Genomic DNA, 17,732 nt, shown 5'->3' with positions numbered 1-17,732 from the left:
GGTCTGGTGGCTCAGTGGACTAATGCGTCCACTGTAGGGGCCTGTTTAACCTCATGGTCAGTTTTTTTTTCCTGCCCTCCACTGACGCCGCCCCACTGACCTCACACTGTGAGAAAGTGGCTCTGTATATACTGTTCCCAAATAGGTACAGGGTGTACAGAGTCCCCAGAGGTTTGGCAGAGGCTAAAGTTAGATATAACCTTACTCTCTAAAGTGGTAGCTTGGTCGAGTAGTAAGGCAGTATCAGAGGACCGTGTAAAGCATTTGTTGCACACACTCAGCCAGCAAATGGTCTCACACACTCAATAACTGAACTCTAGGCCAATGGTTTATATATAAAAAAATATATCCTCGTTTTATTTTAGAACCAACAATAGGTATTAAAATATACTTTCTCAGAACGAGATGCTTTATATAAATACTTTCGCAATATGCAATTGACTTTTGTAGAAAGTTACAAGTGGTTGCAATAGGCAACACAATTCGAACACTATAATGCATGGAGTTCAATGGAAGTTTCAAGTTATTTGCCACAGATTACTTTTAGGATTGCTTTTGGAATTCTAGGACTGGATTCTAGATTCAGTCCTGGGTCAGTACTGTGATAAAAGTCTAATTACTGTGATGATTTTTAGACAATATTTTGCGAATTTAAAAGTTGACACTTAGAAAATATTTCATAGAAAACAGTCAATGATTCACCGTGGCAGAATATTCAAGTTGCAGGTATAGTATGTTCTCGTTACTTTTGTAATCCAGTACTGGGTGCCTAGACTCAGTACTGGGACCTTTATCCAAAACAGGTAAGTAATTACATTTTCAGATATTATACGATTTTTAAAGAATATTTAAAGATTGCAGAAATTGACACTTAGAAGAAAATTCACAGAAAAACAGTCAGTGATTTCCTATGGGAGAAAATTGGGTTACCGGTAAGTACAGTTGTAAGTACTTTTCAGAGTCGGTGCTGGGCACCAAGATCCAGCACTGGGAGCTCACCCAAGAGCAGGTGAGTATTTTTGTTTTCATTACTCGGCTGATTTTTGGTGAATATTTTAGGATTTGAAAAGTCCACACTTAGAAGAAATTTCATGAAAAGCCAGTCAATGATACCCTATGAAGAAAATTGAGTTATCGGTTTAAAGGAAAGTACTCGACTGGCAGAGTTACGGTTCTGGGCATAGACTTAGGGGTCTCCCAGGGTCAGGTAGGTACAGTTGGTTCACCCTCAGTGACAAAAGGGCGGCCGGGTGCAGAGAGAGTTAGGCCCAATGTTATCCTATGAGAGGTAGGGGGACCTTGGTTGGTGGCTGACTAGCAGCCACGCGGCTGTGGGAGCTGGGCTCCTATTCACTTACTCAGAGCAAGTGGGGAAGTAGATAGGTGTAGAGATTACACTGTCAGGGCCTCTCGGGCGTCTGTGTGCAGGGTGCTTTTGAGCCTTCGGGCTCTCAATTGATTTCAATGGGAAATCTCCGGTTTAGAAACAGACTGCATGCTTGGGGACGAGGATTCTTCAGGTGCTGCCACCACTTCGAGAGGTAAGTTGGGTAGTTGGAGGATAGGTAGGTACCCCGGGATTGGGCACAGGGGGTCGCGGGGCGCCGGGTGCAGGGGTGTCTTTTGGTGTTGGGAAATCTTACCCTCTGTTGATCGCGGTTGGGCAGGCACCTTGTTCTGAGGCTGCAGGCTTCTTCAGGAGTGTCGAGGGAGGTCCTTGGGTGCCGGACTCGGGGTCACAGTCGCCGTGGGGTCATCCTCGTGGTCTTTGTTCACTCCGGCACAGGCCAGGCTTGGCTGGTGCAGAGTGTGCTGGGTTCGCGGTTCCGGGCTGCTGCCCGGGATTAGAGGTAGATTTTGAGTAGAGCCTCTACTCATGGGAGTCCCAGGGGTTTAGAGCCAAAAGGTAGCCCGGTCCTCCGGGGTTTGTGAGGTTGCTGGCCACAAGAAATGCTGAGTAGGAGCAGGTTCGAGGGTCGACAGGCCGATAGGGCTGGGGCCAAAGCAGTTGGTGTCTTCCTCTTCTTAGCAGCTGCAGGGCAGGTCTTCTTTCTTCAAGCTCTTCTTCGGATTTTGGAATCTGGGGAAGGAAGGTTCAGGGTGCCCCTAAATACTAGATTTAGGGGTGTTACAGGTAGGTGAAGGGCAGGGACCAATGGGTCCCTGTCCTGGGGTGGGTACACCCCCTAGCCTGCCTCTCTCCTGTGGGAGGGGAGCAGTAGCCTAGTCCTGATGGGGTAGGTAGGGCTTCCCGTCTTCAAGATGGCGAGAGCCTGGAGATGTGCTTCACCTCGCCTCCCCTACCCGAGGGTTGGGGTTGGCAGGCTGGCACATCCCCTGTCGTTATTTGGGGTTTCCAGCCAAGCTTCCCGTCTGAGTGGGGGGTTGCAGTGGCCTGGGGATGTTCAGAGGGGGCATGCCTTTGAAGCTTCCCCCTGCCCATCCTGGGGGAGGAAATTTAGCACCTCGCCCAGGATGTGCATTGTTGCAGGCCCAGGAGAGCAGGGGCTCTCCTACCCAGGGGTCCAGCAACATGTCTGCTGGGTGGCAGCCTAGGCAGCCTCAGAACAGACTTGGATTGTAGGTTAGGTTTTAGGGGGCATCTCTAAGATGCCCTCTGGGGTGCTTGGTACATTAAACCCACACTGATGCCAGTGGGAGATTTAATGTGCTGAGAAGTTTGATACCAAACTTCAGTTTTCAGTGTTGCCATTATGGTGCTGTGGAGTTCGTGTTTGACCATATACTCTTAAATGGCAGCACTGCACTTAGTGCCCAGGAATGGACCTGGGTACTGTAGGGGCACAGGGCTCCTGCTCCTGTGCCCACACCATTGGCATAGGGCACCCAGCTAGAGGGGCTGCTGATGTATGCCATGGCAGTGTAGGTGATGGGCATGGCCCACAGGGATGTGTGCGCCATGTCGACTTTTTGTCTTGCACCCAGACACCCAGCCTGCAAGGGCAGTGTGTGTAAGGGTACAGGGCCTCTAAGGGTGGCACAAGGAGTGCTGCAGCCCTTAGAGGCTTTCCCTGGTCACAAGGCCCGGAGTACCTAGGGTACCATTTACCAGGGATTGACATGTGGTCAGGGTTTGCCAATTTGTGTTTTGTGTTTTTAGGGAAGGAACATAGGCCCTGGGCACCTGATTGGCAGGAGTCCAGGGTACACTCAGTCAAAGTACAATCAGCAATTCAGCAAAAAGTGGGGGCATACCATGCAAAAAAGATGGCACTTTCTCTCACACACCCACCGGTGCGGCCCTCTGTCACCAACCACACTAAATTTGGCCCCAGAGAAAGTTTGTGAGCACCCATGCCCTAGCATCTCTTCTTACCTGGGCAGCTGTGGGTTTTCTTTGTCTCATCTCCTGGTCTGAGCCTGCAGCCTTAATTCAAATTAGATCTTCCCCATTGGTTTGCATTGGAAGACCGACACTTTGTTGGCAGTCTGCACCAAGCCGCCTCTGTGGTGCTCAGGGTGCAAGTTTGGTGCTGCCTTGTGGCCCCCCTGTACTTACCTTAACTTCTGGAGCTCAAACCCTGACACCACTTTACTCCCCTGTGAGCAGCGCTACTTTGAGTACTCCCAGTTTCCATTGACTAACATTGTGTGTGTGACCTCGAATTGTACCTCTGCACCCAACCACCGCTGTGGTGCGCTCTTGGTTCGGATTAGAACCTTGCCTAGTGTTGATCAAACACCCCAAAGACATTGTAAATAGAGTACTTACCTGCAAAAACTGTATTCTTGTTTTCCTCCATAGGTCATGGGTTAACATTGTACAGCCTGAAAAGTGACTGCTTTTTAAAGTGTAAAGTATTTTTCCTGAAAAACGTACTTACCTTTTTGCAAACATCTTGGTCTTAAAATAAATCTTGAAAGAAGCCTATTTTTCTAAAATTGGTGTGCATCTCCTATGAGTCGTGTCATAAGTCAATGTGTGCATAACAAGTGTCTTAGGCTCCTCTGTTATGCCTAAGGCTGCTTGACCACACTACCACAAATAGAGCAGTTTGGTTTTACATTGAGCCCTGTACACTTCTAGGTCAAAATCTGGACTCCTTTCACGGTATAACCACTTAGTGGTATCATACAAGGAGCCAGATTCCTACACTAACCAAGCAGCCTCCAGAATGTCTGGTCTCACTCTAACTGTGCCAAGGCTGCTACCACTGCATTAGCATGTGGAGTATCTCCTGGATATTGGTCAGGCAGCTATGTAGGCATCAGTGCACACATTCACTAACTACTACAGTTTTAACACTCTGGTCTGCTAAGATGAGGCATTTTGTCCGCTCCGTCCTGCGGGACATTTTAGTCTGAGCCATTCGATGTACCTCGTTACCTTGGGAAGTACTGATTTGTTTTCTGCTCCCAAAGTGAGGAATCTGTCTTTTGAAGTATCCATAAGAAGGACAAGCAACTTAGTTTGGTGCTTTTCCTGGTGGATACTTTAACTGCAGATTCCTCACCACCCTCCGAGTTTTGTGGTAGTCTCATCTAAAAAATATCCTGATCTTGGAGTCTGCACAATTGTTTGTTCAGTTAGCCAATGGGCCCGGTCTCTGAGGGTGTAGATAAGTGCATGAAAGAAATTATCATCAAACAAATGGCTTGTGTTATTATGCAGCTCTGTTTATCACTTTGCAGTAATGCGAGTTGCACTGCACCTCCTATTGGTAAGCAGACCCAATGCTTTTCAGTTTTCCAGATCCAGTCTGGTACTTGGAGAAATTCACACCATGAGGAAACTGCAATTGGATAGAGTGTCCATGTAAGAGGACGTTACAGAAGGGAAGTAACGTGTTCATTAAGTTAGTACTTGGTGGAAAGGGAGGCCAGAGAAAGTCAGTTGCTTTGTAAGATAAAATGGTGAGGTACTGTACCGTTCTCAAGAGACAATTCAGATCATTCTGCAAAAATGCCTTGATCAGTTTTTAGTCCTGGCTTGAAGGTGCAACTGCTCACTGATCTTTTATGATCAACAGAAAGCTCCAATAATTAGTGCGAGGGAATTAGGCTCCACCCACTCATTGGTTAGCTTTAGAAAAGCATTTGATTGTACAGACATTCTGTGCTTCCTCTGAAAAATTATTGCATTTCCCTTTTTTAGGTAGGTCAAGCCTTAGCACAGCGCGCATGCTCTGCTCTAAGGATAAGGCCTCTTGGAGCTGACCAGCAATTCGCGCATGAGAGCAAGCTCGTGCTCGAAGTTCTGACATTTCGTCTGCCTTTGCGTGCGTCTTAAGACAGCACGCAAGTGGGTAAAGGCGGGCGCATGTCCCGCCTTTCCCAGCCAATGTAACCGCCCGCAGCCTAAAGGCTTGCGGCCCGTGCGCTTAACCATCTGTTTTCAATTATTGTGCCCAGACGCGGGCGCGATAATTAAACAAATAGGCTGCTTTCCCTCCCAAGCGCGCCTGCACCACTTGCAAGCGTACCTCATCCGTTCCCGCCGTCGCCACCCCTGACCCCTTTTAAGATGCATGTTTTGGACCTCTCCGTTTCTAAAGCTCCCACATACTGCGTTTTTAAAGAGCAGGCCCGTGTCAGACATTTAGAATGTTGTGTGGGAAAGCTGAGAAAAGAATGAAGTAACAGATGAAGGATATGCAGAAAAGCCGGTCCAGCCTCCGAAGTTGGTTTGTTTTCGGTTTCTATACTTATTGCTAATAAACCTCGTGTTTCGCCCTTTTTTGTACCAGCCCAGCGCTGCCTCGTCGTTGTTGCGCGTCCCTTTTTTCCCTAGCTTTTTGTGCTACTAGGCTGAGTGGAGTACGGTCCGGCCTCCATTTACAAGCAGAGAAGGCACGTTCTGTCAGGGGGTGGGAGGGAAAAACCCTATTGAACGAGCGGGTGGGATACATGGGATGAATGTACTTTAATGTAAAGGCTCGAGAGGCTGAAGGTAAACACATGTTGACTAGTTCTTTTGCTGCGCCGCTTCGCTCTAAAGAGTAGGTTAACAGCGCGGTGGCACTTTAAGTCAACAAAAACCATGGCATCGTTTATTCCCAAATGAAATGTAATTTGATCCCCAGCCTTTTTTTCCAGGGCAGCGCGCGACGCCTCGTTTCTTTACCGCCTTAGAGGGGTGCTTGTCTTTGCATTCTGGGGTGACCGGCAGCATTTCTGATCTTGTTGAGCACCTCCTCGTTTGGACGGTGGTCTGCTTAATAGATTAGTCAAGGGCTGTCTTTAATTTGTTGGCCAGCGATTCACGCCCAAAGACAATGGAGTGCGTTGGATTGAGCGCCTGTTACACTATCCCTGGTTACATTAATTTTTTAGGCATTGGTAGATTAAGTGTTGTGCTGAGAATCAGAGGGAATCGAACACCGATCCCCAGTTCAAAAGTCAGAAGCCCTGTTTGTAAGCCACATCCTATACCTGCCAATCTATTTGCTCTCTACATTACTCCGCTCGTCCATGTGTAGAAACAAGGAGATTTGTGAGATGGGCGGGGAGGAAGCCATGGGAGTCACATTTCAGTCAGACATCACATGTCGTCATTTAAAGCGGAGACGGGGGAATGCACTCAAATATTTTGAGACTGCAGTACAACACAGTGAAGGGTGGCAGTCCATGAACAGATCGCTGCTGGTCTGGTGCTTTGGAGACGGCCTGAATGCACATATAGCAATGTTCCTGCACTTGCCAAACAAGGCTTTTGTAAATCCAGTGCATAGTTTACAGAGGGAGATGTTAAATCCGTCCTCTTACTGTGGTACGTATAACTTCCTGTGACACTGATTATTCAGGCTGTTCAATACTCAAGTGATGCAGTCTCACACAGAAGGTTATATTGCTGCTGACTTGCATTGAGGGGCTTGTCTTTCTGTCTGCAGTGTGTCAATAAATGTTTTCTGGGGCAAGCCTGTATTTCTGAATCGGACTGCATAACCGAGTGTGTAGTAATTGTTTGGCTCTTCAATCCCTGGAGGGACAGAACTCATGGCTAAACACTTATAAGATCCAAAAGGTGAAACCTATTGGCTATGCCAATGCTTGTTCTTTTAGAAACCTTATGCTGAATGCAGCAGGACTGATTTGGTTATTGTTACAAGCCTCCATTCAAGGCTGTAAGCTTGATCTGTGTATTGTGAATCAGTAGGACTGTAGGCCTGGCTTTTTTTTTTATTGTGACGACATCTGTTACAGCCAGTAGGCGTTTGTGTGTCTTATTGCACACACTTAAAGCCAGAAGACCGGTATTTTGTTATATGAAATCTCAGATTAACCATAGTAGGCACGTTTGTTGGTGTTGGACACTCCCTCTAACATACCTTGAGCAGATGTTATGCAAATTGACAGTCCTTGTTAACCCTTCTTGGGTTGTTTTTTTTTGTCATCTCTAATTTTGTATAGATTTCCCACTTTATGAATGTATGACTGCTGGTTGCTTTGTGCGAATGGTTGAGCGCAATACAGCAGGCCTCAGTTGGTTTGGGAGAGAAGTGTATGATAAATGCCATTGGTTGGTTATTGGGTAAAGTTTCGACATGTGCCCAATGAAAAATTACGGCAAAGGCAGTAGGCCTGTCATTTATTGGGAAAACCATATGATAAACCCAATAGACATTTACAGGTGTGTTATACTATGCTACAGACTGACCGGTATTTTGTTACACAAACTCAAATTTACTGTAGTGTGCAAGGTTTTGGATGTTGGTTACATGTACTTTAATACACACAAGAATTATACTACACATAAAACTAGTATAAACCGTGAAAACCAGGTGTGTCTGCAACCCTCTGGGCCAGAGTTCGAACCCCAAGCCGTATTCTAGTGCCTAGATGCTAGGCACTATAAACAGGTAATGTGTAGACATATATTTCGCATTGCATCTTACAGACCATGTTGCATAGGGTTGCTCTCATTCTCTAGAGGCATGATGCCAATATTTGTATTGCAATGATATGTTGAAACTTTGTGAAGTCAACGATTCTTGATTAACCCCATAACCCCCTCCAAAAGCAACAGGTGTACCCCCCGTCCTGAGTGAGAACACTGCTCTAGTAGTTGAGGATGTGATCTCAGGTGCATGGTGTATTGGCACAGTTTACTGCAGTCCCACTAGTCCAGTAGCCACTGGCTAGCTGTGGGAGGGTAGTGTCTGGACAGTGTCAGTTCAGCCCGACACCCCCAGATTTCTCAAAAGAAAGGGGGGGGGCCTGTTCCAGTGGACTTTATTCCCCAGCTACTGCTTGTAACTGGAAGTGCCACACAGGCTCCCACAGTACTGGGGAGGGGTCTGAGCAAAGCGATCTCACCTTCAAAAACTGGGATCAAGCTTCCCTGTCTCCTTTGTGCTGCAAGCTTCCTTTCTTTATCTTGAGCTGTTGTCTGCAATTTCATTGTTCAAATCTCCAGCTCCACAAGCCTAACAGAATTAGTTGGTTCTCTCCCCGATGTTGCTGATGCCTCCCCCCCCCTCCTCAAACTGGCACAATCCTTTGCAGCAGTCTTCAGCATCAACTGACACCTAAGGCCAGGCTCATCACCTCTGATATGCTGATCCAATCAGAGGGTCTGCTATATTTGAATCCTGATTGCCCCTCCAATCACAAGGAATATTTAAGGGTGTTCACTGGGTGACCAAAGCATGCACAGGATGATCAACTGTCTCCCCTGTTTACCAGCCCCTTCTATTCCCTAAAAGAGGAATTGAAGGCACCATCCAGGTGGGAGGGTCCTCATAGCAGAGTTAGTACAGCTGAACCCAGAGAAGAGCGCTGAGTGTCTACCCCAGCCCATCAGGCCTGTCCAAGGAATTGGGAGGGAACTGGAAAGCTGGAATGTCCCGCATAACAGCTCCCATTACACACAATGGGTCAGCTCACCATCCTTCCCCCAGTACACCCACTGGCTCTCAAACACACATCCCAGGTAGACAGTCAACAGGATCCCAGGCAAGGTGGGGACTTCACAGACTTGATCAGGAGGGTGGCTAGTAACTCATCCCTCCTGACCATAGATTTATTGCTGCCATCACTGTCAGTCTACCACAGCCTGGACAGTAGCCACTCTCTGGTAAGTAGGGGTGTACAAGGCATGTCCCCTCTACCTCCGAGCCAAGCTCTAGGGTCTCAATCCATGTAAACAGTAAGACCTTAGTGGACATTTTATTGTCATGCTCACTGAGGTAGGCATCTAGAAAACGTCCAGTAACTCTTAAGTGACTTAATTGGAGATCATCATAAGGCAGGAAAAACATTGACTCCAGAGACGCGCAGAAGATTTCCCGTCAACAATTTGCAACTATGCCTAAAACAGCTTACAAGTTAAGGGTCCGTTACTACATCTCAATCCCAAGGAGCTCAGTCTTGGTTTGGCACAGGAAGTTGACATAACCCAAATTCTAGCATTTGGTACCTGTGATCATAGAATTTGAGTACTTAAAACTTCCTTTATATAAAGAAACTCTACTTGTTGACCAGACAGCTTGATTAACTAGTTTTAAAGGCATGAAGATGTATTAAGGAATATTACTTCAAAGCTAAACATAATTTAGCTTTTACTCCTAGAGCAGATTCTCCTTGTGAGATAAGTGCTACAATGAGCTCTTTATATAATAATCCATTGCTGTTACTTGGTTGTCTACCCACACATTCTCTAGACATTGTGTGGACATTAATTTCCAACAAGAAGCACACATTGGCCAAACTGTACTAAAAACATTATTCCAGACTACTGCTGGTCTTGCAAGCCACCATATTAGGGAAAAGGGGCACCGTTTCAGACTGTGCATAGCATGTGATCTAGAGCAGCACATGCTGCAAATTGAAAGCATAACTTAACCTGCCACATTCGATTTGCAGCTTTTAGTGCTGTAGATTCACATGTGCCCAGCCCACCTCCCTGGATGCAAGCGCTCGCAGTGATGTCGGGTACTTAAGTTAGTTTGATACTGGACCATTGTGTGTTCTTACACCTCTTCGCTAACATTTCCGCTTCACATTTTCACACTAACACCGAAAGGAGAACAACACAATCTAAGGTCGAGTATCTGACTTGGTTTATTTGGGGTTTCAGGGGTACTATATCTGTTCACTTTGAAATAAGTACATAATAGGCAATGCTACTAAGTAGGTTTGCTCTGTGTATCGGTCCAACTACACGCCTTGGAATAAACTGACTGCTCTTTCTCACAGTACTGCGTCCTGTGCCCAAATGGTTAGTCAGTTGGAGTGCCTTAGTACGGCCACCCGGAAACCTCTGTTATGAACAACGTTGCCTCCTAAGCATACAGCCTGGTAGCCACGTACTGTCCTGTCAACCTGACAAAGCATTGCACAGACCATGTATACTCACTGTAAGAGTTTGGAGGGAAAGTACAACAGTAAAATTAGAACACTCTCGAGGCCTGTAGGATTGTGGACTCAGCCTGCTGGCATTCAGTGTGGGGAATAGGGCATTATTTCCTTTTCTCGTTTTCCTCTGGGCAAAAAGAGCAGGTATTCCAAGCTACTTCTTTTCTGTGTTTTTCACTCCCACGTGCCTTTGTTTTACAGCTGCAGTGTCGGTGCCAAAGAAAAAGCGAAAAATTAAAGATCTGAACAAAAAGGAAGCTGTTGGAGACCTGCTGGATGCTTTTAAAGAGGTAAGACTGCTGCAGTAGACTACGCCAGTAAGATTCTTTTGTTGGCTATGCCTTATGGTGGTTAGGAATGAGTCCTAAGGAAAGGGACCTTGTTGAGAAGTAAAACACTCATTTGGACTGGTGTGCTATACAGATGTAACTGTTGTGCTTTCTTCACTGCATAGAACACTGGCATACATCTGTAGACTGGGTGTTGTGGCATCACTACAGCTCTATTTAGTCTCATTCCCTCCAAAAAAGGCAAATGATGTAGTTGGAGAAGCAGACTGAATTTGTTTTAGAAAGTGCAGAGTGAGCTCTCTATAAAGAAAACTGGGGAAAACTGGCAGGGACAGGGCTTTTTGTCTGTAAATTGTTGTAGCTAGTGCTCTTTAAGAGTAATAATTCAGATTCCACTGGGTGAATTAGGATGTCTTTTTTGTGTACTGCTCGGTTTTGTCTTGTCACTTCCTAACCCCTTAGGAAGCGTTGTAAGAGAAATTTCCACATAATTTTGTTTTTGGCAGTATAAGATGGGCAGTATTCCGCCATCTAGTGGTTGGGTCTGAATTGTCGTAACCCCCCCTCCCCCTCCCCATGATGCGTTGCCACCATTTGGTGCTAGGTCCATGCCTTGTGAGGTCAGACTGCCTCCTGGAAGTTCCTGTGCATAAAAGCCATCTTAGGATTCTTTTTTCCACTGTTGGGTCTGGACGCAAAGGGAGACACTGACATTTTGGATGTAATACCTGAAACAATCTAGGAATTGGAGAGGAAAAACCATCCTTCATCGATTAAGACACCAGAAAAGGAGAGACCCCTCCAGATACCTTTTTCCGTCGAGGGATCCCGATTGAGCAACAACTGATGGACCAAAATGAGCCAAAGTAGGGGCCATGGAAAATATCCCTTTCAAATTTTGCCCTAATTGTCACCACAAACTTGCGCAACACGATCCACACGACGTCTGTAACCTCTGCCTGCCGAGGGATTACAAGGACTGCGTGCCCTGCACCGTATTTGTGTTGAAGAGACTCCAGGCCCATCGAAAGCAGAGGGAGGACCATCACCCAACCTATCCGGTCACAAACTGGTTTTGTTAAGGTACTAGGGCCTCTCAAGCGAGAAAGACTAATGGGTGACCGCAGAATCACCACACGGAGGGTCGGTAGTTAAGATCCTATAAGGGGACGCTGAGAGGTGGCTTACTGCGAAAAGGATGGCCAAGGACTTCTAAAAGTGGACACGGTAAGAATCCCACGAATCCCATTCCAAGGATACAGACGAGGGAAGAATGTTGAAATCGAAGACTGGGACCTGGCGAGAGGCTGTGAAGGCCAGGACCATGCCTTTGGAGGCAGAATTCACCACAGATCTTCCCAGTTTCAGATGCCGAAAGGGCTTTCGAGGTGGAGAAGATAAGACGCCTGAAAGCTGAAATTGCAGCACTTTAACGCAAGGAGTTTGAGGTGCTACAGGAGTTCAGGATTCGTGCTAAGCCCTCCACTACCACAGAGGAAAGAGGATACCCTTGATGCTCTGGCAGCCCCTGAACCTCACGAGGACGTCTAAGAGGAACTCTACGTTCCAGAAGAGGAGGAAGTGACAAGAACGTTTGAGGAAGAATGGAACGACATGGACAAAGTCCTGAAGGTGGTCTGTAGCGATCACTCGAATGCTTCCCCACCAGACGACATAGCCTTCTACAACAGCCTCATCAATAGAGCAGCTGATACCTTTGGGATCCCCTTTGAGGAGAAAGGAGACTCGCGTTTCCGCCTAGAAACATTAGCACCATCCATGAAAGGTGCACAATACCTTCCAGTGCTGCCAAGCATTCTGGACCGGGGCAAGGAAGCTTTCGTTTTGATCTAAGACGCTTCGCGACCGTGTGGCTCGACGTCATGAGATGCAACACCAAGGCGGCTCCGCACCGGATATCTTCAGCTAAGATTCTGACCGAGAAGAAACGCATGCTCAAGGAGCCGAGAAAGAAGAACATCTGTCCGAGGTCGAATCTGACATAGAAGAGGAGCGAGTTACACCGTGTCAGCGTACCGTGATTACAGAAACCCCCTTGCCCCAACAACCAAAGACAAGGCTCCGGTCATTTCTTTTCCAGCGGGCCAAGGTTGGCACCGAGAGTTTCGAGCACCCCGCCCACCGGCCCAGCGCCGAAACACAAAGAAAAGCCTTCTGGCTCAAGTCAGCCCCATGCCGGAGCTGAGCCGAAATCCAAGCACGTCCTGGACCACGTTCCATCTTTGTCGAAGCCTAAATCTTCGTTACCGAAGAGTATAGAGCCGAAACTTTAAACGGCATAAACTGCAAGTTAAGATGGACTCCAACAAGAGCTTCGGTCCGATGAACCACCTTTGAATGCAAAATAAAGAACTGGTTATTAACCCTGATGCTGGACATAGTCATGCCAAATTGCCTGATAAAAGGAAATTGGTCCAACAGAATGAGCACCACATGCCCCTGAAGAAAAGGAATGTGGGTACAAACCCTTCACCACCCTATGTGCCGCCTCCTTCACCTACTAATCCTCAATTACTCCTCACACCCACTAATTCACCACCACTGCTATCACCGGACCCACAGGATGAAGGGGATGGAGATGAGGATAGGCCACAAGATGTTGACCCATGGAAGGATTGATACTGATCCACACACAAATACTGACCCTGATTTCTACCCGTCCAGGCCATCACCACCTGACGAGAATATAGGCTACATTGTGGTTTTTAATGCTCTCAAGAGAGCTAACTCTCAGAGCACAGGTGAGGCCCATCCTCCTGATAAGAAATCAAAGTTAATTGATGCATTGGGGGGGGGGGGGGGGGGGGGGGTGGGGGGGGGGGGGAGAAAGGGTAGGCTCACAAGCAGCTACTCACTGGCGCATTGCTAATGCTCATGCTTTGCTACCCAGATATGATGGGTGTCATTACAATGAACTAGAAAAACTGATGCAATTTCTGCCTGATAAGGACAAATCTAAGGCAACTTATCTTATCCAGGAGGGCAAACTTGTCACCAATACCTCCAAGTGCGCATTAGATGCAGCAGACACAGCAGCAGTGCAGTAAACAGCGTACTGCTACATAGACACGCATGGTTGAGAATTTCAGGTTTCAAACCTGAGGTACAAGCCTCCATTCTCAATCAGTCTTTTGATACGAAACACCTCTTTGGCCCAGCAGGTGACACCTCACTGGAAAAAATGAAGGACACTGTGTTCGCAAAGTCCATAGGGGCTTTACAGTTGCCACTCTCCAGCTGTCATAACTAGCACAGACCATCTGTAGATAAGCAATACGTCACAAAATGTTTCTCCTTGCAGAACACCTTCCAGGCGTACACAATCCGATTGCACATCTGCTCAGTCAAATACAACAGATGCACGAAAGGGAACTCTACTCTCGTTCTCCTCCCAAACTTCTAAATGTGGGTTTTTCATTCATCGATCTAATTGCCACAAACCAAAATGCCAACGCTTCGCATCCAGATATCCACACCCATTGTCCAAGGGCAATGCACTATGGATGAATTGGTCAGGGATATTTGCCTACGCTTTTCCGCCTATCCCACGAATTCCATTTGTGGTTTGGAAGCTGACGATGCATGCTATGCATCAAAGTGGAAGCGATTTGTGATACACTGCAATAACAATAAAACATTTGCTATTTACTACATCTGCAGCGTTCCAATTTAGCGTACTCTTCCATACGCTTACTTCTTGCTGCAATAGCTGCGTATCTACAGAACAGACAACATCTGTCTCTTTTTAGCGAGTCCCTGTCATTAAAGCATTTATGGAGGGACTTAAAAGAATCATTCCTCCAAGACTGCCACCTGCTCCAGTGTGGAATCTCAACATTGTCCTCATCAGGCTAATGGCTCCACCCTTTGAGCCATTGCATAGATGTGAAATACAATTTCTCACTTGGAAGGTAGCTTTCCTCATAGCTATCACATCTCTGAGAAGAGTGGGTGAGCTTCAGGCACTAACCATAGATGAACTATTCTTACAAATACACCAAAACAAAGTGGTTTTTCGGACCAACCCTAAATTTCTACCAAAGGTCATTTCTGCCTTTCATATCAACCAATCTGTTACCTGTGTTCTTCCCTCAACCAGATTATGTGGCAGAATGTGCTTTACACAATTTAGATGTGAAAAGGGCATTTCTTTACTCAATAGAAAGGACTAAACTTTTCTGCAACACAAAACAATTTGTCGCTTTTGCTCCACCACATAAAGGCAATCCTATATCAAAACCAGGCATTGCAAAGTGAATAGTCAAGTGCATTCAAATATGCTATGCAAAAGTGAAAAGAACAGGAACAATTCCCCCTAGAGCGCGCACTCCACGCAAACTAGAAGCTTCTATGGCATTCTTAGGAAATATAGCCGTGGATATCTGCAAAGCTGCAACATGGTCTACACCGCACACATTCACTAAACACAATTGTGTAGATGTGTTGGCAAGACAGCAAGCTAGTGTGGACCAAGCAGTTTTACGTACACTAATTCAGACAACTGCAACAGCTACAGGTTAGCCACCGCTTTGGGAGATAACTGCTTTATAGTCTATGCACAGCATGTGATCCATAGCTCACATGCCTCGAACCAAAAATGCTACTTACCCAGTATGCATCTGTTCTTGGCATGTAGAGCTGTAGGGTAGCATGCGCCCACCCGCCTCCCCGGGTACCTATACCTGTTGCAGTTGCATGCATCTTATATACATATATACATGGAAATCTCTTACTACCATTACTAACTCCATTATCGCCCTCTGCAGCAAACAATCTAACAATGGAGTCGATGCCCATGCACACTACCTCGTGACTGCAAAATACTTCTTGGAACAAAAACACAAAGTGCAAACATCCGTACCCAACAGTAGATGGCGGGCTGTGCACAGCATGTGACTCTACAGCTCTACATGCCAAGAACAGATGCATGCTGGGTATGTAGCATTTTCCTTCAGGCCTGCCCTTTATGGGTCGACAGCAGCAGCCTGAACTCTGCTGTACTGACCTGTCAAAAGGCACCCTATTGATGGGTATGAAAACCAGATTGTATAAGGCATGTGTTCTGTAGATATAAATGATTTGCATGTCAGCCATCTAGTGTTGGGCACGGATGATGGCAAGTTTTTGTTCCAAAACGTTTTCTTCGAGTCACGAGGCTGTGTGACGACGACTCTTGGTAATACTGCGCATGTTATCGATGCCATCTTTAGATTGTTTTTTTCTGCTGAATGGTTCTGATGTAGGATCTTGTGCTCTGGTTTGTCTACTTCTGGCTCCTTTTGGTCCATTATCTCTCGACGATATTGTCTCGATCGGTATCTCATTACCTCCCATACTTAGTCCACGTATCTGGTTTCGTCCCGTTCCTGCGGCCCAAGCGCCGCACCCGGCCTGGCAAAGCTTCTCCATTTCCAACGCTCTCGGAGAATGACCTGCTAATGGAACGTACTCCGTTCAGTTTCTGTCCAAAGTGGCACTCCAAATACCCTCACACTGACCAACATGCCGTTTGTAACTAATGCCTCGCACCCGAACTTCGAGAAGACAGCTGTGAGGCCTGCAAGTATTTTCGGTCAAAAAAACTCTTGAGGATCGACATGTTAAACCAGAAATGCAGAGCAAACAAATTGACGATGTTCCTGACATCTTTGGACGGCAAGAGGACGAAGAAGCTTCAGCACAGAAGGAATCGTTTTCCATCCATGATTCAGAATGAGTCTCAATCAGAAGAGTATTTGGCCACTCTTAAGCCATCACAGAAGCAATGTACTGTGGGTACTTCTACCCCTACTCTGAAGCCCAAATCATCAGTTTCCACTGAAAAAAACTGCTCAAGGGCCTCCACTGCACACAAGCCATGGCGCGCACCTAAAAGATGACTCTGAAGCCTCGCCGCTCGGCTCCAAAAGTTCAGACTAAAGCAGGGGCCTGTATATGCATTCCATCTGAGACCACAACAGCTCGGTGTTCGGTCTCAGCACCGAAAAAAATACTTATTATGAAACCGAATGTTCCTCCATCTAAGTCAAAGCTTCCACTGCAAAAAAGCTTAGTTTTCGGTCGGAAATCTCCTCGAGCCAATCCTCAAGCAATTTCACCAAAAGCTCAATCCGAAACAAAAACGCTCCAAATTCTGCCAGGAACAAAGGAAATAATGGCACAGCCACCAAAACAACATACTCCTAAGAAGCAGTTGAGTTTTGAGGGGGCTTTGGAAATTCCTGTTCGACCCCTTAAGAAGATGCTGCTGCTGCACCTTGTCCATTGCACATTCCCATTCCTACTTCACCTGTACCACAAACACCATCTCACTCACCACAGTTGTCATATCTCCTCAGTCCACAGTAAGGGACGATCTGGATATCTCAGATAGACAACCAGGGGATACCTGGGCTGATTACAAGCAGGGCTCCCGGTTTTATAATGTTCGAGGCATGTGGGCTGCTGAATTCATATCTGTGCATAGATCGCCGCCTAGTGTTGGGTCCGGATGTTTGCACGTTGTTGTCCTGGAAGAGTCTTCGAAGTATCCTTGGATAGGTGACTCCTCCCCTGGACTACAGTGCGCATGGGCATCCTCTCCATCCTCAGATTGTTTTTTTCCGCCATTGGGTTCGGATGTATTTATTTTAAGTTTTGTGAAAAAATAAAGCTGAAATGTGTATTTCTGCATTTATTTAACCAGTTAATGTGCACTCTTGTCTGAACGCCTGGCAGGTTTCAATGATATATATATATACACTGATCGTAAAATATTCACTTGTCAGAAAATATGTACATTTTAGTATCCAGGTTGTGCAAAAAAAAATTTAATTCCCTTGCCTGTCAATCGGCACAGCTTTTATCCTGTCGGTCAGCATTAAAATCACTCAAAAAGGACCTTATTTCTGTTTTTATCCATATTTAAAAATAAATCCAGAATAAATGGTTTTCCATCTGTAAAAATCAGTAAAAACTGAAAAATGGGAGCCTTAATTATAATATTGACCCTCACGTTGACACTGCTCCTGATTTTTATCCCAGTTGCCTATCACCACCGGATGATGCATCTACTTATCAGAATATAATAGCAAGAGCAGCCACATTTCATCGGGTACCTTTATA

The 17,732-nt window shown here is 46.3% G+C and overlaps 1 protein-coding gene across 13 annotated transcripts in view; it reads left to right on the top strand.

The window, feature by feature from the left end:
- The window catches only part of LOC146786091 (eukaryotic translation initiation factor 4 gamma 1-like), a 1,219,153-nt gene that overhangs the window by 636,158 nt on the left and 565,263 nt on the right, over positions 1–17,732 (top strand). For all 13 annotated transcript variants that reach the window (XM_085635575.1, XM_085635572.1, XM_085635570.1 and 10 more), the window contains one exon: positions 10,519–10,607. In XM_085635575.1, coding sequence (XP_085491701.1) covers positions 10,519–10,607 — 89 coding nt within the window. The remainder of the gene's footprint in view (positions 1–10,518; positions 10,608–17,732) is intronic.

This window comes from Triturus cristatus, chromosome 11 (assembly GCF_964204655.1).
Source record: "Triturus cristatus chromosome 11, aTriCri1.1, whole genome shotgun sequence".
Lineage (NCBI taxonomy): Eukaryota > Metazoa > Chordata > Amphibia > Caudata > Salamandridae > Triturus > Triturus cristatus.
The sequence above is the reverse complement of the archived record's forward strand: the minus strand, read 5'-3'. Positions and strand labels throughout refer to the sequence as shown.